At 50.1% G+C, this 27,205-nt stretch overlaps 2 protein-coding genes across 7 annotated transcripts in view; both read left to right on the forward strand.

Annotated features, from left to right (window-relative positions):
- Positions 1–10,771, forward strand: part of Mov10l1 (Mov10 like RNA helicase 1) — a 65,004-nt gene extending 54,233 nt beyond the window's left edge. The window contains exons 23-27 of one of the 2 annotated variants that reach the window (XM_076912298.1): positions 1,299–1,448; positions 8,682–8,789; positions 9,826–9,963; positions 10,112–10,203; positions 10,415–10,771. In XM_076912298.1, coding sequence (XP_076768413.1) covers positions 1,299–1,448; positions 8,682–8,789; positions 9,826–9,963; positions 10,112–10,203; positions 10,415–10,418 — 492 coding nt within the window. In that variant the 3' untranslated portion in view covers positions 10,419–10,771. Of the gene's footprint in view, positions 1–1,298; positions 1,449–8,681; positions 8,790–9,825; positions 9,964–10,111; positions 10,304–10,414 lie in introns of those variants that run through there. The other variant, XM_076912299.1, reaches the window with a different exon arrangement.
- A 1,478-nt stretch (positions 10,772–12,249) lies between these two features.
- Panx2 (pannexin 2) lies at positions 12,250–25,171 on the forward strand. 5 transcript variants are annotated; one of them, XM_076911857.1, is made up of 5 exons: positions 12,664–12,801; positions 13,811–13,961; positions 19,479–20,942; positions 21,461–21,783; positions 25,013–25,171. In XM_076911857.1, the coding sequence occupies exons 2-5, from the start codon at positions 13,889–13,891 to the stop codon at positions 25,034–25,036; spliced, it is 1,884 nt and encodes a 627-aa protein (XP_076767972.1). In that variant the 5' UTR covers positions 12,664–12,801; positions 13,811–13,888; the 3' UTR covers positions 25,037–25,171. The 5 variants fall into 5 exon arrangements, with proteins under 5 accessions (XP_034372977.1, XP_034372978.1, XP_076767972.1 ...); XM_076911858.1 differs by lacking the exon at positions 12,664–12,801 and adding an exon at positions 14,763–14,886 and having other exon boundaries at positions 13,813–13,961; positions 25,013–25,170; XM_034517086.2 differs by lacking the exon at positions 13,811–13,961 and having other exon boundaries at positions 12,250–12,801.
- Positions 25,172–27,205: the final 2,034 nt, after the last annotated feature.

Below are 27,205 nucleotides of genomic sequence, written 5' to 3' on the forward strand. Positions count from 1 at the left end.
CTCCTCATGTCCTGCCATCTGCTTTTATATTGTTGTGGGCATTGGCATTCAATGGCTTCTCTCTTGTCTAGTGATCTGTGAGCTGTCTCACATCAGGGCCCTAAATGCCATTTCTCTAACGTGGGCCACTCTTGACCACATGATTGCCAAGGATTGTCAATCCTTGGTTAAGTTACATGAGTTTTTCCATGGCCTCTCCCCAGTGCCATAAATCCCCAAAAGTTGATTTTGGGCTTTTTAGTTTTTGGTTTTTGTTTTGTTTGGGTGTGGAGGAGTTGTCAATGCTGTTTAAAACTGTCTCTCTATTAAATAGCTCTGGCTGTCCTGTAACTTACTACATAGATCAGGCTAGCATTGAACTCACAAAGATCCCTGTGTTTATGCCTCCCATTCCTGGCCAGGAAATGGTAGATTTGTGCAGTCAGTCCTTCATACTTGTATAGTGTGTATCTTAGGCTAGGCATAGTGGCATAGGCCTTTAATCCTAACACGTAGGAGACAGAGACAGATTAATTTGTATTTGAAGCCAACGTGATCTACATAGCAAATTCCAGGGCAGTTTTGGCTACATGGTGAAACTCTGTCCCAAAACATCTTTAGTTAGCCAGGTGTGATGGCACATGCCTTTAATCCCAGCACTCAGGCCAAGGGCATCCTGGTCTACATAGTGAGTTCCAGCCCAGTCAGGTCTGTACACCAAAACCCTGTCTGAAGAAGGAAAAAAAAAGGTTTATTTAAAAAGATGGTCCTAATTTCCAAATTATTTAATGATAATTGTCCTGCTAGATTATATACTCTGTATGGGAGTAGGGATGTTTGTTTCTGTTGTGTTTACTGTATATTCGTAGTTGGAGCGGTAGTGTGCTCCTGCTTATCGTTACCCTGCCCAGATGTTTTCAATTAACGAATGAAAGAAAGACAGACAGACACACACACACACACACACACACATAATATGTCTTAACACAATGGCTGAGCACTTCCAAACCTCCCTGCTGCTAACACACTCTTACCCCCTCCAATATTCTTGAATTATTACTTATTAAAACCTATTTTCCATCCTGGTCGCCACAGACCCAGACCTACAGCTCTCGTGGGCCACAACCCCCAGCTCTTACATCTTAGCAGTATCTCTGCTGGGAGCAGGGACTGTCAGCATCTTACAAGCAGATGTGCTGATTATCATGTGATTTAGGAACCTAGTTAACATAAATAATAAATCAAATCCACAACACGTAGTACCTACTTGATAAACAACATTACTGGGTAAATGACATTTTATCTTCTCACTAACTCAGGGAAATGAGGCTCGTGAAGGGAGAAGCCCATCATGGTTCAGCCCGGCTGAGGCTGTCCAGGTCATGCGCTACTGTTGCCTCTTGGCCCGGAATGTCTCCAGTCAAGTGTCTTCCAAGGACATAGGTGTTATCACACCCTATCGGAAGCAGGTAAGCCCACCAGGACTGTACCTTGTTATACACAGCCACTGTGGCCCTTGGCCCATGGTTTATGAAGGGCAGAAACAAGCTCATTCTGAACAGCAGATTTTCAAAGAAGCAGGATCATGTTCAAGTGATGCTGGAGATAAGAAACTGGCAAACTATACAGCTCGTGGTCAGTACTGACCAGCCACCTATCTTACTGTTGCTGGGGCTGAACATTATTTTTACATTCTAGATAATTACATCATAAATATTTACATAGGATCTGTAGGATATCTTGATATTTGTCCCTTGGGAGGAGAAGCAGGAAAATCTCTGAGGAAAAGGCCAGCCAGGGTTATATATACCCTGTCTCAACAACAACAACAATAATGATGAAAAAGCTTTGTAGATATAATAGTTCATATTTTTAGAAACAGCATTTTGGACACTGAGGCAAGGAGAACTGCTGCTAGTTAGAGACTAGTCTGGGTTATTTACTTTCTAGACCAGTCTGAGCTACAGAGTCGGGATGGAGGGTGGAGAGGAAGGAAGGAAGGAAAGTTTGTCTACCTCTGCCATCAACTAATATTTCTCAAAAGTAATGACTGCTGTTGTGATTTTAGTATGAACCTTGTACATAGGATTGTAAGGCAGCACTGCTAACCCTATCAAGTTCTCTATAGATTGTGACAACCAGGAACTATCCGTGTCTACTTACCTGTTCTGAAGCTATGCTGTGAGTAGAGGTGTCTTCCATACCAAACACAAGTTTCAGTAGTTAAGTTTCTGCCCCCACAGTATACAAACCACCATACAGGGAGAAGCAGTGGGATAGAACAGTTACCTTGCACGGGTAATTGAGAACAAATGGTCTTTGTTGAAAATGAGCTGATGTGAAGTCTTTTTTTCTGAAGTGGAGCAAGAGGTGAGAGTGAGTATTTACTCCCAGTGGCACAGAGATAGTAGTAACTTGACGAAGAGCCCAGGGCCAGTTGGTTCCGGGCTGCCCTTCCTCCTTGGTAAGTCTGTGGCCATGGCCACACAGCTCTGGAAATACAGCATCAACTCCATCTTGATTGTTTTTGTGCAGCTGACTAACAAGTCCATGTATTTTTTTTTCTTCTTTTATTTATTCCTTCATATATTACATCTTGACTGCAGTTTTCCCTACCTCCTCTCTTCCCAGCCCCTCCCCCCCCCCACTTCCCCTCTACCCTAGATTCACTCCTGTTTCCCTTCAAAAAAGGCAGGTCTCCCAGGGATATTAACCAAACCAGGCATATAAGTTACAATAAGAGTAGGTACATTCCTCATATTAAGGCTGGACAAGGCAACCCAGTAAGAGGAGGAGGCTCCCAAAAGCAGGCAAAAGAGTCAGAGACACCCCTGTCACCACTGTTAGGAATCCCAAAAGAACAACAAACTAAGCTACACAACCATAACATATGCAGAGGAGCTAGGTCAGACCCATATGGGAAAACTCCAGCCCAAGGAGGTTAACTACACCCATGAAAATACAGGAAATAAAACACTAGCAAAACCAAAAGAAGGGAATGACTGACAGACACACTAACAGCAACAACAAAATAACAGGAATTTACAATCATTGTTCATTAATATCTCTCAATATCAATAGACTTAATTCCCAATAAAAAGATAGGCCTGGGGCTAGAGAGATGGTTCAGTGGTTAAGAGCACTGACTGCTCTTCCAGAGGTCCTGAGTTCAATTCCTCAATTCCCAGCAACTACATGGTGGCTCACAACCATCTGTAATGGGATACAACGCCCTCTTCTGGTGTGTCTGACACACCAATGTACTTATATACATAAAATAAATAAATAAATAAATAAATAAATAAATATTCCCCCCCCCCCCAAAAAAAGACAGGTCTACAGAATAGATGCAAAAACAGGATCCATCCTTCTGATGCATACCAGAAACACACCTCAACATCAAAGATAGACATGGACCCAAGAGACAAACTGGTGTAGTTATTCTCATATCTCAAAAAGTAGACTTCCAACCAAAATTAATTGAAGGAGATGGGGAAGGACACTTCACACTCATCAAAGGAAAAATTCCACCAAGATGATGTCTCAATTCTGAACATCTATGCCCCAAACTCAATGGTACACACATTTGGAAAAGAAACATTACTAAAGCTGTAATTGAACCTCACACATTAATAATAGGAGGCTTCAGTACCTGATCCTCACCAATGGGCAGCTCGTCAAGTCAGAAACTAAGGAGAGAAATAAGGGAGCTAATAATGGCTCAATGAACCAAACAGAACACTTCACTCAAACACAAAGGGATACATCTTCTCAGAACCTCACGGAACCTTCTCCAAAATTGGCCACATACTCAGTCACAAAGCAAGTCTCAACAGATAGAAACAATTGAAATAACCCCTTGCATTCTACCAGACCACCATGAATTAAAGATGGATTTCAACAACAGAAATAACACCCTACAAACTCATGAAAACTGAACAACTCTCTACTGAATGACTACTGGGTCAAGGTAGAAATAAAGAAAGAAATTTAAGACTTCCTAGAATTCAATGAAAATGAATACACAACATACCCAAACTTATGAGGCACAATGAAAGCTGTGCTAAGAGGAAAGTTCATTATACTAAGTACCTATATTAAAAAATTGGAGAGATCTCATACTAGCAATTTAGCAGCACACCTGAAAGTTCTAGAACAAAAAGAAAAAAAAAAAAAAGCAAACACACTCAAGAGGAGAAGACAACGGAAATAATCAAACTGAGTGCGGAAATCAATAAAACAGAATTAGAGAACAATACAAAGAAAAATAGAGTTGGTTCTTTGAGAATATCAACAAGATAGACAAGCCTTTAACCAAACTAATTAAAAGATAGAATATCCAGATTAACAAAATCAAAAGGGGGGTGGGGGACGTAACAACAGACAATGAGGAAATCCAAAGAATCATTAGGTCATACTTCAAAAACCTGTACTCCTCAAAACTGGAAAATAAAAGAAATGGACAATTTTCTTGATAGATACCACTTACCAAAGTTAAATCAAGACCAAATAAACAATTTAAATAGGCCTATAACCCTTAAGGAAATAGAAGCAGTCATTAAAAGTCTCCCAACTGGTTCAGCCAGCAATGCAGATGTGGATGTTGAGAGCCAACCATCAGACTGAGCTCAGGAACCCCGCTGGGGGAGCTGGCAGAAAGACAAGAAGAGTGGAGTGCAATTGCAACCACATAGGAAGAACAGTTTCAGCTGGCCAGACCACCCAGTGCTCCCAGGGACTAGACCACCAACCAAGGAATATAAAGGGAGGATCCATGGCTCCAGATACATATGTAGCAGAGGATGGCCTTGTCTGACATCAGTGGGAGGGGAGGCCCTAGCATAGGGGGATGCTGGAGGGGTGGGGTGGGAGAGGGTAGGTGGATGGGGGTGCATCTTCATAGAGGCAAAGGGGAGGGAGGAGAGGGAGGTTGTAGGATGGAGGACTTGTGGAGGGGTAACCAGGAAGTGGGATATCATTTGAGATGTAAACAAATGGAATGGTTAATTTAAAAAAAGTCTCTCAACCAAAAACGCCCAGGGTTAGACTAAAACCATCACAGAATTCTACCAGACTTTTAAAGAAGAGTTAGAACCAGTACTTCTCAAATTATTCCATAAAAATAGGAACAGAAGGAACACTGCCAAATTCATTTAATGAGGCCACAGTTGTACTGTATTCAAACTACACAAAAATTCAACAAAGAGAATTACAGGCCAATTTCTCTCATAAACAATTGATGCAAAAATACTTGCAAACCAAATCCAAGAACACATCACTAAGATTATCCAGTATGATCAAGTGGGCTTCATCCCAGAGATTCAGGGATGTTTCAACAAAACAAACAAACAAACAAAAACCTGTCAGTGTAATCTGCCCTATGAACAAACTAAAAAGTCAGGGGAAAAAACAAAAAAAAAAACAAAAACAAACAAAAAAAAAAAAACAGACAAAAAGACAAAACAAAAGATGATCATCTCATTAGATGCTGGGAAGTAAAAGCCTTTGAGTCTTTCCAAACTGCTGCTTCCATCCCAGCCTTTGTGTCTCCTCAGCATGAACATAGCTTAGCCAGCAGTATGCTCACCCCACCTCCAGGAGTGGAAGGGCTTTTGTTGTTTTGGGGCAGGGGTTGGGGGTTGTCTGGTTTGGGTTTTGTAGCAAAAGAGACAGCTGTGGGTGCTGGGAATAACTCTTTATTATCTTGGTTTTGTTTTGTTGGTTGGTTTGGTTTTGGTTATGAGTGTACGTTTTAATAGCTGAGCACATCCTTCCAGCCTGAGTGGATGGATCTCTTGGTTCTCCATGCCTGCCTGCCTGCCTCTGAGGTTATATTGACAGCCAGGAGGAAGAGTCCCACAGACCACAGTACAGACTCCATTGTTCTTACTCAGAGTTGAGTAGCATTAACACTTATCAGACTGTGGCCCATCCAGAACACTGAAAGTGCAACTGTAAGGTCACTTTATGGGAATGGACTTGTCTGTTTCCCCATTTAGTTGTCACCATCTTGCCTAAAGCCCCTCACAGATACTAGTAGATGTTCAGGGGAAACAGCTCATGGGACATGAGGCTGACACGGTGCCACATGCCATCAGTCTATCCTTGAGACACAGCTCAGTCCTCAAGACTGCACTGATCTAGGCTGAGCAGAACTTTCTGGGCCTTTGACACTGACCTCGGTCACCGCACAGCTATTCAGCATAGTTGGTTAGGGGTCTATTTGACTGATTCTCATGGGACTGACTAGTAGTCTGAGAAACTCCTTTTGTTAGTGTTTGTTTGGAGTTTTTTGTTTATGTATGTTAAAGATTGGTTTTTATTTTGTGTATGGGTGTGTGGTCTGCATGTGTGTCTGTGGGTGCTTGAAGAGCCCCTCGGGTCCCCTGAAACTAGTCCTGAGCCACTTGTCAGCTCAGGGAGTCAATTCTGGGTCATGTAGAAGAGCACCGTGCTCTTAATTGCTGAACCCTCTCTCTAGCTTCTGGATTTTTAAAGATGAGGCTTCTCCATGGCTTGCAGACTGGCCCAGAACTCATTTTGTAGTACAGGACAGCCTCAAGCTTATGATCATCCTCCTTCAATCTGCCAGATGCTACTGTAACCAAGCTTAAATGCTAAGATGTTTGTGTCGTGTTCTGGGATCAGACAGGACCTTGTGCATGGTAGGCAAAGGCAGAACCAATGAACTACATCATAGCCCTTCATGCTACCTTTTAAAAATGCTCTCAGTGTTTTTCATTTCATTATTCTATGTTTCTGATATATACAAGCATTTTGCCTACATATGTCTTTCTACCATATGATTCTGTGGGTTCAAGGGCCCAGAATAGGGCGTCAGATGCCTGGGACTGGAGTTACACATGGTTCTGAGCCTTCATGTAGGTGCTGGGAATTGAGCCTGGGTCATCTAGAAGAATAGCCAGTGCTTTTAACCACTGAGCTATCTTTCCATTCTCCTATCTTACATTTCTATTCCCATATTCAGATCAAAATGCAACATGTACAGGCACATATAACTCCTTATATAAATGTCACTTGTTGGCAAAAAAAAAAAAAAAAAAAAAGCAAGTGATGTCCACATTGATGGTCAGATCTGCTGATAAGCAAGGAACCAGGTTGGCTGAGACCCACAGGGATATCTTCTCTAGCTACCAGTATTCCCACCCAGTGCAGCCCCAGGTTAATCCCAACTCCTTTCCTTCAAAGATCTCCACAGCCCTGTCCTGCGTCTCACCCTCTGGGGTACAGCTGGCCAGTTATTTGGAGCCTGGAGAGGTGCTGTGTTAGGTTACTTTTCTTTTTACTGTGGCAAAACCAAGGCAGTTTACAAAAGAAAGTGTTGAATTGTGCTGGTGGTTGTAGAGTCACAATAATGGAGCAAACGCCACATGGCAAGAAAGCCAAGAGCTCACATCTGGATCCAGAAGCAGAAGGCGGAAAGAGCACACTGTGAATAACATGAGGTTTCTTAAATGAACAAACAGCACGTGCTGAACTCAAATGCTTAAGACATATTGACAGATGTTACCAAAGAAGAAAATGCATATGTCTAGGGAAATAGGTGGGATTTAAAAATTTATGAGAAAGAGCTCACAACTAAGAATTACCCAGACATGTTTGAAAATGATTACCCAAATAGTCAACTTGTCACAAAATTGGAGCAGCTGCTTCTGTGTAGTCCTGTTGGAAGGAGCTGGAAAAGCTGACTAAATTCTCCAACATCCCCTCCTTGAGACATTGCAGGCACCGAGGATACCTACCTGCAGAGGTGGTATAGTCTGAGAATGGTGCCTATCATTGTGATCAAGCAGGCGTAACTCAAGACACTGCCTCTCAAATCCCTGCATGTCCCCACATCTGAAGAAGGTTTGAATTACTAGAGATGTGAGGTAAACAGGTCAGAACAAAACTGCTGAAGACTGGAACACTTGACTGAGCATGAGCACAGCAGAGCTGCACTAGCTGAAAGCTACAGAAGCAGTGGGACGACGGACTAATGGTGTCCTGGGCTCTGCATCTGGTCACATGGTCCCTGTGTGCCTTCCTGAGCATCACGTGCCAGCGAGCTTGAGGGACTCTATGGTAGTTGGATGAGAATGCGCCCTCTAGGCTCTTTTTTGTCCCTAGTTGATGAACTGTCCACACTGCAGCACTCTGTTTCTGCAGGCTCCCAGCAGTCACCCATTAAGCTTACAGCGTCTAGCGCTTCTGTATCCACAGCCCCAAAATGTTCCTAATTCCTTGTGCAAACCAGCTGCAAAAGCCACACTTCTTCCACACAGACTTTGTGTTACATCCCCATGTCGCCTCGAGAACACTTGATGAAACAACTCAGGCAGGGAGGAGAGGACTCGTGTTGGCTCATGATTTCAGAGGACTTCATTTGTCATGGAGGGGAAGACATGGTGGAGTAGCTTAATCCATGACAGTGGAGCATGTAGCAGAGACTGCTCCCATCACAGAGGACTGGGAAGCAGGGCCAGAGGGCCCTTGAGAAGCCCTCAGTGACCTACTTCTCCTTGCTGAGCCCCTCTCTAAAAGTTGCACAGCTTCCCAAAAGAGTGCTACCAGCTGTGTACCAAGTACTCAAAATAAGGGTGGGAAAGGGAGACCCAAACCATACTAGTATTTGGTTTAGCTATAATAATAAATATCTTTATTTTTTTAATGTTATTTTAATCTTTTAACCTCTTTTAAAGGTAGAGAAAATAAAAATCCTTCTGCGAAACGTGGACTTGACTGACATAAAGGTCGGCTCAGTTGAGGAGTTCCAGGGACAAGAATACCTGGTCATCGTCATCTCCACTGTAAGCTCGCTCGCTCGCTCTCTCTCTCTCTCTCTCTCTCTCTCTCGCTCTCTCGCTCTCTCGCTCTCTCGCTCTCTCGCTCTCTCGCTCTCTCACTCTGGCTAGCTGGCATGCACTTAACATTGCTGGTTATTTAGTGAGTGATAGACATATTCAAATAAAATGAAAGAACCCGATGCACAGTGTAAGACTGCACTGCAGGCTAGAGACTCCTAGATTCCAGTGTTTGCAGAAGCGCTGATGACAGCACATTGTTCAACAAAACCCAAAGGATCTAGGAAGGAATAGGCCATGGAGGAGTAAGATGGCGAAAGACCAGTGTGGCAGGAAGCAGAGGTAAATGAGTCTCTCTGAGTTTAAAGCCAGCCTGGTCTACATAGTGAGTTCCAGGGCAACCATGGCTACACAGAGAAACCCTGCCTCAAAAAAAAGGGGGGGCGCTAGGGAGCAGAGTGGGTGGGTGTCAGGAGAACCCAATACAGTGGCCTTTGCGCCACCATGCAAGGACAACTGCACTCTCACACCACTGCCTGTTAATTGTTAAATGTCCCTACTGCAAGGACATGCTAACTGTAGGTAGAAAACTCAGATGCAAAAGAGAGAAGTAATACCATCTAAAACTCTACTGCAGAGGCTGGAGAGATGGCTCAGCGGTTAAGAGCACTGACTGCTCTTCCAGAGGTCTTGAGTTCAATTCCCAGCAACCACATGGTGGCTCACAACCATCTGCAATGCAATCTGATGCCTTCTTCTGGTGTGTCTGAAGACAGATATACATATACATAAAATAAATAAATAAATCTAAAAAAAAAAACATAAAACAAAAAAAAAAAAAAAAAAAAAAAAACCTCTACTACCCGACATAACCAGTTAGCGTCTGGGGGTTTCCCTGTCTGTAGACTGAAAAGTGCTGATAGAAGCCCTGTCTCATTTTAAATTAAATAAGGTCATGTTGCTTCTTAACCTTAACCTCTCTGTTTGCAAGTATTGAGAAAAACAGTTAAAATACCATGTTCCTTCATCTTTGTGTCCCTAGGTGCGGTCAAATGAAGATAGATTTGAAGATGACCGTTATTTTTTGGGTTTCTTGTCCAATTCAAAAAGATTTAATGTTGCAATTACAAGACCCAAAGCACTGCTGATCGTTCTGGGAAACCCTCATGTGCTTGTCAGAGTGAGTTTGCAGGACCCTGGATTGCCATTGTCCTGATGTGGGAAGGGAGGGAAGGACACAGGTCTCAGGAAATGACTTCTTCACTCAGCATGCACCTGCACCAGGAGACTGGGCCTCACTCACTGTGTCTCTGGTCTTCCTTCATCAGGACCCCTGTTTTGGAGCGCTGCTAGAATACAGTGTTACCAATGGTGTCTACACAGGCTGCGATCTACCTCCTGAACTCCAGGCTCTCCAAAAGTGAGCACTCCAGTCCACTTCCTAAGAGGTGGGCTCTTTAGGACTCCCTAAACACCCCCCATATTGGTTCTCCCTCAAAACCCCATGCACCCAAACCCACTGAAGCCTCAGGACCCGCCTGGATGCTTTCTTGACTCTTCTGACCCCTGGGCTGCAGCAACCATGTCTGGATGTTAGTGGTCAGTGCCACTCTACCTTGTGTACTTGGCAGGTAAGCAGAGTGCCGCGGAGGAGAGTGTGGCTCCCCGTGTTTACTTCCAGCAAGCTGTGGCTAGATGGCCATGCCAGGACCTGTGATACAGTGGAGTCTGCCGGTTGGATAAACAGCAGCCACAACAGGGAGACACTGAGCCTCACCCTATGGACCATTAGGTCCAGCCATGCTTCAGTCTTCTGTGACTCGTGTGGCTTCCTGGTCTCAAGACTGAATGTTGGTATAGGTGGGACCACCGAGTCAGCTGAGCTGCTCCTGCTTCCTTTTACTGACCTTGGTTCATAAAAGTTTGTTTCTGCCAGTGGGCAGTCACTGCCACTACCCTCCCCCCAAATAAACACTCCATAACCCCAGACCCCTTTCTGTCTTAGAAGGCACTGGTGTTAATGATAAGGGTGTCTTTCCTTTGCACCCTACTAGCTACAATCTTTGGAGTTGGTTCTACCATCATCTCCTGTATCCTGATCCAGATGTGTGTGAAAGCAGAAAAGACCACCAGCTCACCTGAGAACAGCCCCTGCTGGCTGTGTTGTAATGCCTAGGACTGAAGAGGGTCTTAAATGGAACCAGACCCACCTAGAACCCAGTATTTCTAGAAGGAGCAGTCAGTCAGGGCCTGTACTGGAGCCCTGCCTGTCTTCCCTGGCCTATCCCTGAATTCAGGTAAATACCAACTTCTAAGAGCCTTCGTAAGTTGGATGAGATGGGCTCCTTGATGAACCAAACTGGACTTGCAAGTCTGTGCTCAAAGACACTAAGCAAAGAATGAAAATTTGACCAAGCTCCCTCCCCCAGCTTAGGGGAGAGCGCAGCCAGTAATCTAGGGATTGTTGTTCATTAGAGAATAAGGTGAAGGTAAAATATGTGGAAGCAAGAATGCACCAGAAAGGGTCAGGCCAGACAGGACAGCGGCCCCTCCAGGTTTTGCTCTGGTATAAGGAGATGTTTCCAGATAGTGAATGGCTATTGAAAGAAGTTACTACTACAGACATACACAGTCCGCTTCCTAAAAGGTGGGCTCTTCAGGACTCCCCAACCCCCCACCCCATATTGGTTCTCCCTCAAAACCCCATGCACCCAAACCCACTGAAGCCTCAGGACCTGCCTGGATGCTTTCTTGACTCTTCCTGACCCCTAGGCTGCAGCAACCATGTCTGGACTTTAGGCAGTGATGGAGAGATACTGAGCCAAGGAATCCTGCAGAAGTTTGTGTATAGCTCCTGGGAGGAGAGAACATGTGGGTGGCCCAGGGGGGTCAGGTGACAATCCTAGAAGCCCCCGCGAGCTGGCACAGCTCCATGAATGTTGACAGTGGGTGAAGTGGAGATGCTGGGTTAACAAGCATATCCGCACTGGCTGGCGTCCCATCACAGTGTTTAACTGGGCACTCCTGGGTCGGGACATGGCTGCAGTGAAGAGGCATCCGGGAGCTTTGGAGAGGACGCCCCACAGCATTTATGTGCAGGCACTAGCCTGGAAAAGAGGGTTCGGGCTTCCTTGCCCTTGTCTGCAACATCTCACGAGGCAGCCTCTGCGACTATGTGGAGCCTGGGTCCCAGTGAAGAGCAGGAGAGCTGAGGTGTAGAACTAGAACCCTCTGGCTACCAGACACCATCTGACCCCAGAGCGGGCGATCCGCCTCTTTCCGTGCACAGAGATAGGGGGGACCAGGGCTTTGGCCCAACCCTGATGCAAGGGGATGGTCAATATGAACTCGATTCATTTCATTTAAAAAAAAAAAATTTTTTTTTTTTTTTTGCAAAGTCATCGCCAACGCCGCAGCTACGTGGAGGGTGGGGGGGCTGGGGGCGGAGCCACGCCGCGGAGTTGCCGCAGGTAAACAGCCCCCCTCCCCGGCGGGAGCGGGCCGCGCGGCCCAGGCAGGAGAGCCGCCGCCGCCCCCGAGAGGGACGCAGGGCGCGGGCCGGCTACAGCGCACGGCGGGGGCGGCGGCGGCCCGGCGCCCTGGCAGCTCGACCCCTCTCGCGGGGCGGCGGACCCCCGAGCCCCGCCGCATTCCTGCTGACATCCCTTTTCCTGCGCCCTGTGCCCCGCGCCCCGGTGACCTCGGTCTCCATCGCCCCCCGCCGCCCTCTCTGGCGCGGGGCCCCGCCCGCGCCCCCCGCCCGTACCCCGCCGGGACGCGCCCCCGCCCCCCATGCACCACCTCCTGGAGCAGTCGGCGGACATGGCGACCGCGCTGCTGGCGGGCGAGAAGCTGAGGGAGCTGATCCTGCCTGGCTCGCAGGACGACAAGGCGGGCGCGCTGGCCGCGCTGCTGCTGCAGCTCAAGCTGGAACTGCCGTTCGACCGCGTGGTCACCATCGGCACCGTGCTGGTACCCATCCTGCTGGTCACCCTGGTCTTCACCAAGAACTTCGCAGGTGAGGCAGGGCGCGCGTCCGCAGGTGTTTAGCGCCCAGAGTCTGTGCGCGCTGGCTCTCAGCGCCAAGCAGCTAGTTCCAGCTGGACCGCACCCACCCGGGCCAGGCGGTGAGGCATTGCCTGCAGGTCTCATCACAGACCTTGGGCACCACCTCAGTCTGGCATGAGGGGTTGAGATAGGGCCGCCTGAGAGACCTCCTCTGTTTTACTGTTGTTTGGTCTTCCATTCCTTCAGCCTCAAACCATGAGGAGAATAGGCCTGTCCTACACTTGCTGGCCCTCAGTATGAATGGGATGTGGGGTCTGAGTTGTAGAATGTCACAGGAGGTGATGGTAGGGAGGACCAGAGAAGGATGAGAGTTGAGGGCATTGCTTGGGATACTGAAAACCCCATGATGCTGCATGGGATTCTTGGGGCTGACAGTGTAGGAAAGTGAAGTTACTACTCCTGAGGAACTCTAAATTACCCCTTTCCAAAGGTCTTCTGCAGAGGAGGCCAGATAGGGGCTGGCCCTGGAGGACATCAAGCAATGATGTTCCAAGAGGCCACCCTTGACTGGCAAAGGCAGTCAGTGTAGGTAGAAGGTAGAGCAGGTCAGGGAAGAGTGAATGGGTTGAGAAGCTGATGTGTTAGGTCGATAGAACTGGGCCTGCTGTATGAGGGAGCCTGTGGGTGCATCTGTGGTCATACGCAGGAGAGTACACATGTATAGTGGGCCCTGCCTAAGGTGACATGAACTGATTTGAAAGGCACTAGGGAGCTGGCTTCTGGTGACACACAGAGATGGGAAATAGCATCCCCCACCTGGACCTGAGCTGAGGCAAGGATTCAGGTGTCCATATCCACAAATCTAATCTGTGGCCAGAGATGCCAGTTTCAGAGCAGGAAGAAGACTGTCAGTCAGGACTCCAGAGTTCCCCTGGAGGTGCAGGTCGATCTGCCGTCTGCAGCTACTGAGCAACAAGAACAGGTATTCTGATACCCACTTCTTCACCCATCATCCACAGGTGCCTCACCTTTCAGGAAACTCCAGGACCTAGGGATGTCCGACCTGAGGGCAGGCATCCTTCAGACTGCTTAATACCATGCCAAAGGCGGAGGAAGTTCTCCTGGTTTCCATCCGTGGACACCAAAGGCCTGACACTCAGTCACACCCAGGTGTGTGTATAAAGGGACCTTTGGTCATGCTGATCACAGTACCAGCAATGGAGTGGCTGGCTTACAACAGAATGTACCTTACAGTTCCAGGGGCCAGGTGTAGGTGAGGCTGAGTTCTCTCCAGAGTCCCTTTCTTCCTAATGAGCAGTGGCTGCAGACCTTCCCTGGTATCCCTTGGCTTATAGCTCCACCAACCAAGACCTATCCTCTGTTAGGGATTTCCCCATGTCTGTTACCCTCCCTTGAGTCACAAGTATATCGTAAGGTTGGGAGTGTTCTCTCAGTTTATTTACATCTACAAAGGCTGTTTCTATCAGTCCAAAATACAGGGCCAGGACAACAGCAGATACTTGGGGGAACACAGCTCTATCTATGACAGAGGTAGTAGGCAGCTTCAGATGTGGGTGGACTGGGCCATCTTTGATGATCCCTTGATATGATCCCTATACTCAGACACTGCTGGCCCAGCTTGTCACCTGTGGGACTTCCAAACACCCTGCATCTGAGTGGGCCTGGAACCACCAAGGTGTCCTCCATGTTAGACCAGATCCTGGACCCACTGCTTCAATCCCCCTGTGCTTTCCCACAGAACTGCAGGTGCCCACCTAAGGCCCACGTTTCCTAAGTCCTCCTACCCATGCTGAGATAGGCCTACCACAAGTGTGAGGAGAGGTCCTAGGGCCTACCTAGCAAGGATGAGGCCCTATGCTTGACTAGTAAGCTTGCTCCTGGCTGAGAGGAGAGACAGAAGGTACGACCAGTCTTACTTGTAACCTCTGCCCTCCCTGACTTCCGGCACAGTTCTGAAGCACTGATTGGCTGAGAGGAGAGACAGAAGGTACAGCCAGCCTTACTTGTAACCTCTGCCCTCCCTGACTTCCGGCACAGTTCTGAAGCACTGATTGGCTGAGAGGAGAGACAGAAGGTACAGCCAGCCTTACTTGTAACCTCTGCCCTCCCTGACTTCCAGCACAGCACTGACTGCTTCTTTTGGCTTCGATTCAGGACAGCCCAGTAGCTGCCTGGAGCTCTTCACATCCTTTGTCCCACAGAACCAGAAGTATCCAGGGACCCCAAACACAAGAGACTCAGATGTGGGGAACGGGTACCTTAGTGGCTCCTTCTCTCAAGGTCCCATCATTTCTTGGGGACTACTTGGTGAGAGCATAGAAGGTAGGACAGGGACATCCAGGACTCTATGCCAGGGTTCTCAGTGGTGACCGACTTCCTGAAAGATTTTGTTCTTCTGGCCTCCAGATCTGTGAGGTACATGTCTGCTGTTTTAAGCCAACCACCCCACTTCTGTGGGTACTATAACCTGTGTGACCAGTGGCCCCTCCATTTTATTTTTCTGCATACACCTGGGTCCTACCTATAGGGGCATTCAATCCTGAATGTTAGAGGAGGGTGCTGTTTGGATAACCCTTGTAGAAGGTGCCTGCCCTCCATATAATGGGTTACGCTATGTTCCCCAACCTTTGAGCCCAGCACTGGTGATCTCCACTCAGCAGAAGCTAAAGGTAGAGCTCGGGGTTTAAGAGAGACCCAAGAAAATCTCAGACGACTCCTGTCTGGAGACCGGCTAGTAATGGAGCCAGGGCAGCTATGAAATAAACCCCCTGCCACTCAGGCAGGCGAAAGAGTCAGGACACAAAGACCAGAAGTGGGAGAAGGGGAAAAAGGCAAAGAGCCACCAGATCTCTCAGACCCAGACTGGGAGGCCAGCAACGACTTTTCCTGAAATAGTCAAATGATCGGGTCCCACGTACTTGGGGTTATTTCTGGATATCACCTGGGTGTGAGTGTCCAGCTCACAGAAGTTGCATGTTACCCAGTGTGTGTCTCGTTCTCAGCACTCTTTCTTCTTAAGGAAAAACAAAGTGTCCTATACTGACTAGCACAGGTGGGTCCTGCACCCGGCTGCTGGGCTTTCCCTGGGCATCCCACCCAGCCGGGCAGATCTCTGTGGTGGGTCTGTGAGAACTGAAGGCACTCAGATACCAGTCCATCTCCTTTTTCCCTGTGGTCCCTGAAAGTCAACCCTTTCTGTCCCAGGTATGGGTCCCCACCCCTGCAAGACCTGCAGCACTCTGAAGCATCCACCCCTGTGACTGCAGGAAGTATCGGGATGGAGCGCTCCCCCTACGCACATACACACATGAAGCAGGCAGCTTGTAAGAAGCCAGGGCCTCCTGTTATCTGCCCACACTGCTGGAACAAACTAGCACCAACTCTGGCTTTAAATGGTGCTCGGGACTAGGGTGTGGCTTGGCAGCAGAGAGCTTCCTTAGCATACTAGCAGTCCTAGGTTGATGTCCAGCACCTTCCATGGGCCAGAAAAAACTGGTGAGGTAGCTCAGTGAATAAAGATGCTTGCCCCAAGCCTGACAACAGGATGGGCAAACTGTAGGCAGGGCTGGTCCTGATGGAACTTCCATTGGCAAGTCTGAGTGCACCTTCACAGCCAAGCCACCTCACGACATTTGGCTCAGGCCTTTTCTATCCACCACTACCTTCCTTTGAAATGGACCCTTGTGTTCCCTTGTCCCACTCAGATAATCCAGGATCATCTCCCATAAAATCCTTAATCCCAGCTGCAGAGTTGCTTTTACGACACAAAGCAACAGTCCCAAGGTGCAGAAGTCAGGATGTGGGAGCTGTCATTCCACCATAAAAGAGTTGGGGAAGGGTTTTGGATCTGCCCTGGGGGTGAGGAGAGATGAGCTGGTTGTGAGCTGGTTGTGAGCTGGCTAGAGGCAACAGCCTCAGCAGAACCTTGAAAGTTTTTTCTTCCCCAAGTGGCAGACTAAGTGAGCTGGACCATGTGCAGGCTGGACCCAAGGAGTGGGCTGGAGATGTGTCTGGAGCCCAAGTTCATTCCCAGCCCTGGGCAGAATTTCAAGTAAAAAACCCTACAGGTCTGTGCCCTTACAATTCAGACCTGCTCTAGCTGAAGCTGCAGCAGTGCCCTGTGGCCATGGCAGTTGACCCCCTGCCACCGTGATGACAGTCTCAGCTTAGTAGTTTCCTTGGCTAGAAATCTCAGTGTACTCTCATGACCCAGCAGTCCAGGTCTAAACAGTACTGTCCTGTGGGGAAAGACGGTTCAGCAGCACGCTGCAGAGCTAGCCCTGTGTGCACTGAGATGGACCAGCTTTCATGTCTCCTCCTTGAGCCCCTGTACTTACCCAGACAAGAAGCCATCACCCCTGGGAAATCCCAAGAGAGGAGCCTCAGACAGCTCCATGCAGCCACTGTGTCAGGACAGAGCATCCAGTGTCTGTGTACCTGCCATCCTGCCCAGTTCAGGCTCAGCACAAGTCCACAGCATCAGCACCCTATGGTAGCCAACCATGCGTGGACACCTGCCCTTCTTTAGGTCCTTTGGTATCTGCCATGCCATCAGAAGCGCCACGTGCCTCTGCAGACACAGGCCAACCAAGGAGGAGTGGAAGTGCCTGAGGGAGTATGGGGATTCTCTCCTCTTGCTTGCCCAGCTTACAGCTTGGCTGTGCATGTAGAGATGGACTTGATTCAAGGTGGGACTCAAATTTCCTGAGAGAAGACCACTTACCCTTCTGTGGTTTTAGGGATCAGCTGTAAGGACCGAAAAAAAAAATAAAATAAAATAAAATAAAATAAAATTCCATTTTTTTTTCAACCAAGAGAGCCGATTCCTTTGCTGTCCCCATGTGCTCTCCTCAGAGCCCAGCTCATCCTGGCCTGGACACCTGTCCTCCAGGACCTCAGGTTAAAGGGATCAACTTTCCATGACTGTCCCTAGCCTCCTCCTCCACCCCTGTCATGGCCAGGCACTCAGCTCTCATGTAGACATGGCCCCACCTTCAGGAAGCCCCAGTATCTGACCATCTAACCAAGGCTCACTCTTATCTTTATCTAGCCTACCCACATCTCCATTGGAACTCTCCATACCTTCCCAGGCCATATAGCCACTGGTCTTGGGGTTCCCCTTGACTGAATTATGTTCTGATAGTCCTTGAGGCCTAAGTGTCTTTGACTCTTCATGATGAGAGGCTATGTGGGCAGGTACTCCAAATGGTGACCAAGGTCCTAGGCTAAGTTAGAATGGGGCCAGAACCCCTATATATTGCTGGTACCACAGGAAGCACATGGAAGCAATGAGGTCTCTGTCCCCTGCCTGCCTCTTGGACCCCTGAAGACATCGACTATGACTAATGTCTGTGTTGGTTACTTTTCTTGTTGCTGTAGCAGAGACAACCTAACTGGGAGGATTTGATGTGCTTTATGGTTTCAGGGGCTAGCGCATGGGATAAGGCATATGGCTGGGGTGGCTTCATTCGTGGCAGGGGCTCCTGGTGTGGTGTGGAGCTCTTTCACACTGAGGTATATATAGGCCCTCCCTAGATTCATGCTTCGAGCTAGAACCCACACCCCAAAGAGTCCACAACCTACCAAAACAGTGCCTCCAGCTGCGGCCCAAACGTTCAGACACATAGGCCTATAGGGGACATTTGATACTCAAACCCTCACGTTAGTCTGCCAGCAAGCCTGGGTCTCTGCCATCTCCCTGTCCAGACGAGCCGGTTAGACCCCGTTACTTTCTGATCTCAAGACTGTGGTGAAGGGTTTTAAGCTGGAGCCAGTCTTGAGTGTATGAGAGATAGCTAAGGCATATCTGGCTTGGATTAATGCCGTAGGAAAGCATAGCCTGGTACCTAAGGGATCATGACCCAGTCTGGTGGACTTTGAGCCTCCAAGTTTTTCTGAAAACTAACTGAAAGCATAAGATTGCAAAACAAGACTGAACACAGCCCAGTACAAGCATGTGTGACGTCCTTTGCTTCAGGACATGTGTCCACATAAACCAAATGCAGACAGGCCCTTTGTTCATTTTCAGTGACAGATGTGGCCAGCCAGTGAGCATGCCCTAACACCAGCACCCAGGGTTCCCATATTTCTCTTCCTCCAAGACAGGGGGACTTGTGAGACCCTTTACTCCTGTCACAGGCACTGGGCCTCAGTGACTGCCTCTGGCTAGATAGGAGCCTCTAGGCCAGCAATCCTGGTGGTGCAAAGCCAGTGGCCAAGACTGGCATTTGGTCCCCGTGGGATGCTGAGAGAGGAACTCTGCTGCCCGCATGGTCTGTCTTGATCCCCTCTAGACCTCAGTTTGTTCTGTACATACAGTCTTTATGGATTTTCTAGACCAAGATGAATAGTATAGGTCAGTTTCCTCAGCTCATACATTCAGGTCTTAACCCCTGGCTAACCACTTCATAAGTGGTACTCAGGATTGGAACTGTACACACAACATTGTAGTGTGAGGGAAAACTGGCCTTAGAGGAGTGGGGAACAGCAGTCCCTGCATAAGGCAGGCAGCTCTACGGGAGGGGCTGTAGAGCCCAGCCACCTGCATAGGGAGGGGTCTGAGCAGAGATGAGATCAGGTCCATCCTATGCCCTTCATCTCAAGACCTGGTCTTCCTCAGGCTAGTCCCACCTCTTGCCCTAGCCCGTGTCTCCTCTCTACCCTCAGAGGAACCAATTTACTGTTATACTCCGCACAACTTCACCCGTGACCAGGCGCTGTACGCCCGTGGCTACTGCTGGACAGAGCTGCGGGATGCGCTGCCCGGCGTGGATGCCAGCCACTGGCCATCGCTGTTTGAGCACAAGTTCCTGCCCTACGCACTGCTGGCCTTTGCTGCCATCATGTACGTGCCCGCACTGGGCTGGGAGTTTCTGGCCTCCACACGCCTCACCTCCGAGCTCAACTTCCTGCTTCAGGAGATCGACAACTGCTACCACCGAGCGGCCGAAGGTCGTGCCCCCAAGATTGAGAAGCAGATCCAGTCCAAGGGGCCAGGCATCACGGAGCGTGAGAAGCGAGAGATCATTGAGAACGCCGAGAAGGAGAAGAGCCCGGAGCAGAATTTGTTTGAGAAGTACCTGGAACGCCGGGGCCGCAGCAACTTCCTGGCCAAGCTGTACTTGGCACGGCACGTGCTGATCCTGCTGCTCAGTGTGGTCCCCATCTCCTACCTATGCACGTACTACGCCACCCAGAAGCAGAATGAGTTCACCTGTGCCCTGGGCGCCTCACCTGACGGGCCGGTGGGTAGCGCTGGGCCCACGGTGCGCGTCAGCTGCAAGCTGCCATCCGTGCAGCTGCAGCGGATCATTGCAGGTGTGGACATCGTCTTGCTCTGCTTCATGAACCTCATCATCCTAATCAATCTCATCCACCTCTTCATCTTCCGCAAGAGCAACTTCATTTTTGACAAACTACACAAGGTGGGTATCAAGACGCGCCGGCAGTGGCGCCGCTCGCAGTTCTGCGACATCAACATCCTGGCCATGTTCTGTAACGAGAACCGCGACCACATCAAGTCGCTTAATCGGCTGGACTTCATCACCAATGAGAGCGACCTCATGTACGACAACGTGGTGCGTCAGCTTCTGGCTGCCTTGGCTCAGTCCAACCACGACACCACACCCACTGTGCGGGACTCTGGCATCCAGACCGTGGACCCCAGCATCAACCCTGCAGAGCCTGATGGCTCTGCCGAGCCACCCGTGGTCAAGCGGCCCCGTAAGAAAATGAAGTGGATCCCCACCAGCAACCCGCTGCCGCAGCCCTTCAAGGAGCAGCTGGCCATTATGCGCGTGGAAAACAGCAAGACCGAGAAGCCCAAGCCAGTGCGCAGAAAGACAGCCACAGACACGCTTATTGCCCCGCTGCTGGATGCTGGTGCCCGGGCTGCCCACCACTACAAGGGTAGTGGAGGTGATACAGGCCCCTCCTCTGCCCCGCCTGCTGCCTCTGAGAAAAAGCATACCCGTCACTTCTCCTTGGATGTTCATCCCTATATCCTAGGTACCAAGAAGGCCAAGACTGAGGCAGTACCCCCTGCCCTACCAGCCTCCCGGAGCCAGGAAGGTGGCTTCCTGTCCCAGACAGAGGAATGTGGGCTGGGCCTGGCTACAGCACCCACCAAAGGTAGGGAGCCAGGCAGGTGGGGGACCGAGCAGGATGTTGCTTCCCAGGGAGCCCCACCCCCCACCACACCCCCATCCCCGCTCTAGGGCACAAAGAGGGAAAGCACCCGAGGGCGGTGTAGATGAGGTGGTGACCAGGCTAGCCAGCTTGGTCACAGCAGAGGTAACAGATGGATTGCTCCTAAAGTGAGGGGCAGGTCTAATAGGGGTCTGGATGCTCCCATAAGGCAGAGGATGAGGAAGACAGGACTGCAGTCACCAAGAAACATACCTCTTTAGTCAATAATGGCTTCAGGCAGATGTGAGCCACTGGGGGGCAGAGGGGCGGGAATTCAGCAATTCAGCAAACAGCATTGCTATTCCTGGGGAGTTAGAGTTAGCCAGGCTGGCTGCTAAATGCAAGGGTGCCTGCCATCCATGGACGTTAGGGGCCCGGTAGGTACCCATGGGTGGCACCGGGAGGGCGGTAGCAGCGAGTGAGCCAGATTGTGATGCGCCTGTGTTCCTGCCTGTTTTCAGATGCTCCGCTCCCCGAGAAGGAAGTCCCATACCCCACAGAGCCTGCCCGGCCAGGGCTTCCACCTGGGGGCCCATTCCATGTCTGCTCACCCCCCACGGCCCCTGCTGCTGCATCCCTGTCACCAGGCAGTCTGGGCAAGGCTGACCCCCTCACCATCCTGAGCCGAAATGCCACTCACCCCCTGCTCCACATCAGCACGCTATATGAGGCCCGGGAAGAGGAGGAAGGAGGGCCCTGTGCACCCTCAGACATGGGCGACCTCCTCAGCATCCCCCCACCCCAGCAGATTCTCATCGCCACCTTCGAGGAACCACGGACAGTTGTGAGTACTGTGGAGTTTTGAGGGCCAGGGCCTCCCAGGCCACCAGAAACTCTCCACATGAGCCAGGGATGGCCCAGCTGAGCCTAGGCTTGAGTAGATCTGAACTCTGCTCACCCAGTACTGCCCACACCCCCTCAGCCTCCTGTCTGCATGCCACGGGGCCCAGCACTCCTTCCACCTGGCTCACCATGGCATCCACAAGTGCAGGCTGGGGCTTGAGCACAAGGTGGGATAGGGTGCCCACCCTGGGCATCAGGCGCCCCCACAGTGTGCTGGGCCGCAAGACGAAGAGTTTATTTTTTTAGTGGGTTTTCATTGTGGGCTGACACAACTTGGCACACCCAGTTGGGCCCAGCCTAGAGGTTAAGTGAGGAGGGTGCTGGGGAAGGTGGCACTGGCCTCAGGACAGACCCCAGGGGTCACTCAATTAAGGGCCTGGCCCCTGCAGAAGGCCCTGATGCCTTCAGGTGGGGGGACAGAGGGCTGCCCCAGGTCCGAATCAACATGCACTTTCTCCACGTAGCCTGACACACACTTTATTTTTACTATGATTACTGTAACCGACGAGCTTGTTATCATCAGGAGAATGAGGGTGCATTTAAACCAGAGGATGATGTGTGTGAGCAGCCTCTAGGCGGGTGTGAATGTGCCAAGTAAACAGGTGTGAGTACAAGCACCTGCACCTGCCTGAATGATTGAGTGTGCCAGAGAGGCACAGTGCCCATGTGCAAGTGAGCTCACCAACACAAGCAGGAGGCAAGTGTGCCATGAGTGAGCGTGAGCATGTGTGAGTGTGCGAGTGAGCAAGCGAGCGGCTGGCACCCACGTGAGCAGTGGGTGAGAGCAGGCATAGGTGCCAGGGTGCAAATGAGGGAAGGAATAACAACGCAATAACCACATCCCCCTTCCCTGGGTCCCCAGCTGCTGGCCGGATCCTTTCCCATGGGAGTCCAGGCCCCACTGGCCCCGCCCCTATTACCTCAGCCACGCGCCACGTGACGAAGTATTAACAAGGTAGCACTGAGCATATCAATAAATACTATTCTGATAACTCCCTGTGCCTTGAGGCCCTGCCTCCCTGTGCTGGCGGTTCGTGCCCAGCCTGGGCATCTCTTGAGGGCACTGGGAAACAGTGGGCAGGGCCAGGCAGTCCAAGATGCAAGAATATCATGATGGCCTCCACCCAGAAGTGTGAGGAGGGGGACTATGGGGTACTGGATTGTGGGGCTGTGGAAGGACGGAGTATCCAGAGAGCTCTTGGGAATGAGGGACATAGTCTTTCAGTTACTGCTCCATTGCTGTGAAGAGATGCCATGACGACTTAAAGAAGGAAACATTTAATTGGAGGATTGGCTGTAGTTTCAGAGGGTGAGTGCATGAACAACATGCAGGGAGTAGAGGGGCAGGCAGGCAGGCACAGGAGCAATAGCTGAGAGCTACATCTTGATCTGCAGGCAGGAAGCAAAGAGAGAGAGAGAGACTAGGTCTGGCATGGGCTTTTGGAACCTCAGAGCCCACCCCAGTGACACCTTTTCTAACAAGGCCACATCTCCTAGTCCTTTCTCAACAGTCCACCAACTTTAGTGTTTTGGTGGAAACCAAAGATTCAGATACGTGATGTATGGGGGCCATTCCTCTTCAGACCACCATATAAATAGCATGACCCAAGGCTCTGTTAGGTTTATTACCCGAGACCACAGAGCTGGCAGGATCCAGAAAGGGTTCTTCGCTAGTTGCGGTCAGGATGCGCTTATGTTCATCAGAAGGTCCACAGCAGGGCTTCGCCCTCAGGTCCAGGGTTCAGTGAGACAAAACTGGCCCTGTAGAGCTCATTCAGGGGCTTAGGCTGAATCTCAAAATGGAGGGGCTCTGCTGAGATCAGAGCAGCCACCTCTGCCTGGCCTGTGCCTCCTGAAGGCTCCTTAACCAGCTATGGGACAACCCTGAGGTGGTTAGGACAAAATGTTCCCATCCCATGTCCTCCACTGCAGCAGCTGCGACCACAGTGAGAGCCTAAGCATGTTGTACCTGCTGACCACGCAGAGACCACACTCTGGTTTTATCATCTGTTGTAATGTCTTATTATCATCCACTTATGCTCAGGACAGATCACAAGACCCCTGCCATTGGTTTCATTGGGGGATGATAGGGGCAAGTCTCAGGGAGTTTGCATGTGCTAGGCAGGTGTTCTTTCCCTGAATTACACTTCCAGCTCAGATGCCTGCCACAGGAAAGGCATTTATTGTTCACAGATAATAGAGGAGACACCCCACATCACCCAGGGCCACACCGGGGAGCACCAGGGTGAGGCCCTGGCAGACGGAGTGAGGGGAAAACAAAGCTATGGGCTTCCACAGGGAGGAACAGGTCAGGCAGGTGAGAGACAGGGAATCATCCAGTATGGGTGCTGGACTCACATCTGTGCCCTAGTTTCTGCCTTGGAGTGACTGGGGCAGGTGGAAAATGAGACAGAGTGTGGGGAAGGGGAAGAAATGGGCACTGTACATAATGTCTGTCACCTGCCAGCTCTACGGAGCAGCCTGCCTTAGAAGAAGAACACCTGTCCAGAGCCACAGGTCAGAGGATCAGAATACAGCAAATAGCCGGATAGGATACCACAGCACTTGGGATGCAGAGGCAGACAACTCACCAAGTTTGAGACCAGCCTCATCTTCATAACTAGTTCCAGACTAGCCAGGGCTACATAGTAAGACCATCTCAAAGTCAAACCAAAATAATACAATACAGAAAAGGCATGTTGTCCCCCCCAAAAAATATACCCTAAACTGATGCTGGACACTGTCCTTGGCATTCCAGGCTGCGTTCAATCAACATTCCCACACATTCTAGGAAGGGACTTTTGAGACCCAAAGGAACCCTGGGAGAAAATCTGGCTGCCTCCAGGCTACTCACTTCCCTGGAGAGGATAATCCCTGGTCTGACGGCCTACAACCACAAATTGGCCCCTACGTGATGATGGGCAGGCATGGCAGCTAAAGTAACCCAGAAACCTCAGGATGCTGGCCTCTTTCCTGCTCCCTGGCCCTCACATATCCGTCTGCTTCCTACGCATGGTCCATAATCTGCCCTTGCATGTGTTGTACCCACTCCCCACCATTTGAGCTCAGCCTGAACACCCTGGGGTTTGGCTCAGAGGGGAAGACACTCAGACCCTAGGGAACCCTTGGTCTGCATGATACCAAGGCCAGCTGCTATACTTTCTTCATAGGTCCTGTTTCCCAAGTGCCACTGACCATAGACTATCCAGACAGTGGCTGTGTGCGTGCGTGTGCTGCCCTGGAGCTTATACAGAACTGAAGTAGACATGGAAAAGGCTGGGTGCACTGGATCCAGGGGGCTGGCTCTTTGGGAGATGTGAAGCCAATAAAGCAACCACTTCTCACCTCTGTTCTTGGATAAAGCCTAGAGGGACCTCTCAGCAGAGTCCTGTGTGGGAGATCTTGGGTGCTTGGGCCGTGGAATGAACAACGCTGTATTTCCATGTGGAGTTGACTTGCAAGGGGCTGCTTCTGGGGAAGGGGCTCAAGTTAGTGTCCTGAAGAAGCAGGCAACACTTCAGTGGGTACTGGGCATACTGTCATCCTTGGAAGTGTTCTCTGGTTCCACGTTTCCATGAGCTATTCACCTTCCTGGAAGCAGATGGCCAGAGACCTGAAGAAACATAGTCCTGATCCCTGGGGTCAGACAAGGCTGAGCCCCTTGCCAACCTGGGGCTCTCTTTCTGGCCTCTACCCCAGCTCTACTTCTGTGGGACCTTTAGGATGGTCTATGCTGTTTTCAAACCTGGCCTCTCCTTACCCCCTGACTTTCTTCCCCTCTGCTTATTCCCAGTGGCTTCAGATAGCTCCTTTCTCTTTCTGAGGACTCTGGGCTCCTCTGGCCATGTTGAACCCTTTCCCTGCAAGCCTCACCTGCATTGACTCCCTGCATGGCTTGCCATAAAAAGCGCCTCCAGTGGCCGCTCTGCTGAACAAAAGTGTGTTCCATTTGACCAAGTCTATAAGACACCCACTCATCCTGTGACACAACAGAACCTGCTCGAACAAAGCAGGCCTGGGAACAGCTGTTAGAAAGCAGAGCTCAAGCTGGCATGCTTTACTCTAAAGCAAAGCCTAAGACGTAAGGGAGACCTGGTCTCTCCCAGCTGAGACCTGCCGTGGTTTCCCTGGCAGCGTGGCTGGACACGTCCTCCAGACACCATTTCCTATTTCTGGCTCCTGTAGACGCCAGCAGGTTAGAGGGCAGCTCTGGTTTTCCTCATCTGCCTCCCCAGCAGCCACTTAGCCAAAATAGAATTCTGGCACCTCAGGGTCAGCATCTACTTAAAATGTCATCCCATCCTCTGCTGCCTTCCTGCCTTCCCTTGGGCCAGCAGTCCTCGACCTACAGGATATCTCAGATCAGATACTACACGATTCATGACAGTAGCAAAATTGCAGTTATGAAGTAGCGACGAAATAATTTCATGGCCAGGGGTCACCACAACATGAGGGACTGTATTAAAGGACCGCAACATTGAAAAGGTTGAGAGCCGCTACCCTAGGACAGGCAAACAGGAGAGGTGGCATCACAGTCTGCCCACGGGAAAAGGACAGGCTCGGGGAGAACATGGCCTGCCAACCAGAACTAGAATCCAGGCCCCTTCCTGACACTAGCCTATCACTGAGGTTTTCAACCAAACAGCACAGGTACTAAGAGGAGCCTCGTTGTGCTCTGTGAACACAAAGAATGGGCCTGGCGGTCTCAGCTCTAAACCGGTCTCAGCTCTAAACCGTTAAGCTGCATAAATGTGGCTGAGGAGGCCAGAAGAGGAGAGGTGGCCACAGAACACAGACATAAAAGTAGTGAACAACAGGGATGAAACCGAGACCTCCAGAACAAACATGTGCTTCACTAAAGGAGCGAGGAAGGCAGAGGTCACCTTGAGGCTAGGCTCTTTGGGGGACCAGGGAGCTCTAAGAAGATGCTGGCAGCAAATACCTGCCAGCAGTCTCCATGCGGGTCTCTTGTGTAACAGACTGCTGGAGGGAATCCTGCCTGGTGCACGAAGAATTATCTCCCTCACAGTGGCCAAGTTCCAGGAGGGCCGTTCAGAGGAACAATGGCATGATCCCAAAGTTGCAACCTTTTCTTTTGGAACCTGAAAGGGCTGGATGGGGCAGCTGGGAACTAGGCAGAGCTTACTTCCTCTTTGGAGGGTCTGTGCCAGGGCCTGCCTTGGGTAGTTACTGTCTAGCTCCCACAGTAGCCTATCTTGGGGTACACAAACGGAGACATGTCCACCATGGGCTCACCTGGCTCCTCTCATCCACTCACCAACCTTGAGCAAGAGGATCTGCAGCCCTCTGCAGCCTGAGGGGGCCAACTGGCCACACTCTCTGCCCTGCTCTTTAAGGTGCCA

Source organism: Arvicanthis niloticus, chromosome 13, assembly GCF_011762505.2.
Source record: "Arvicanthis niloticus isolate mArvNil1 chromosome 13, mArvNil1.pat.X, whole genome shotgun sequence".
Classification (NCBI taxonomy): domain Eukaryota; kingdom Metazoa; phylum Chordata; class Mammalia; order Rodentia; family Muridae; genus Arvicanthis; species Arvicanthis niloticus.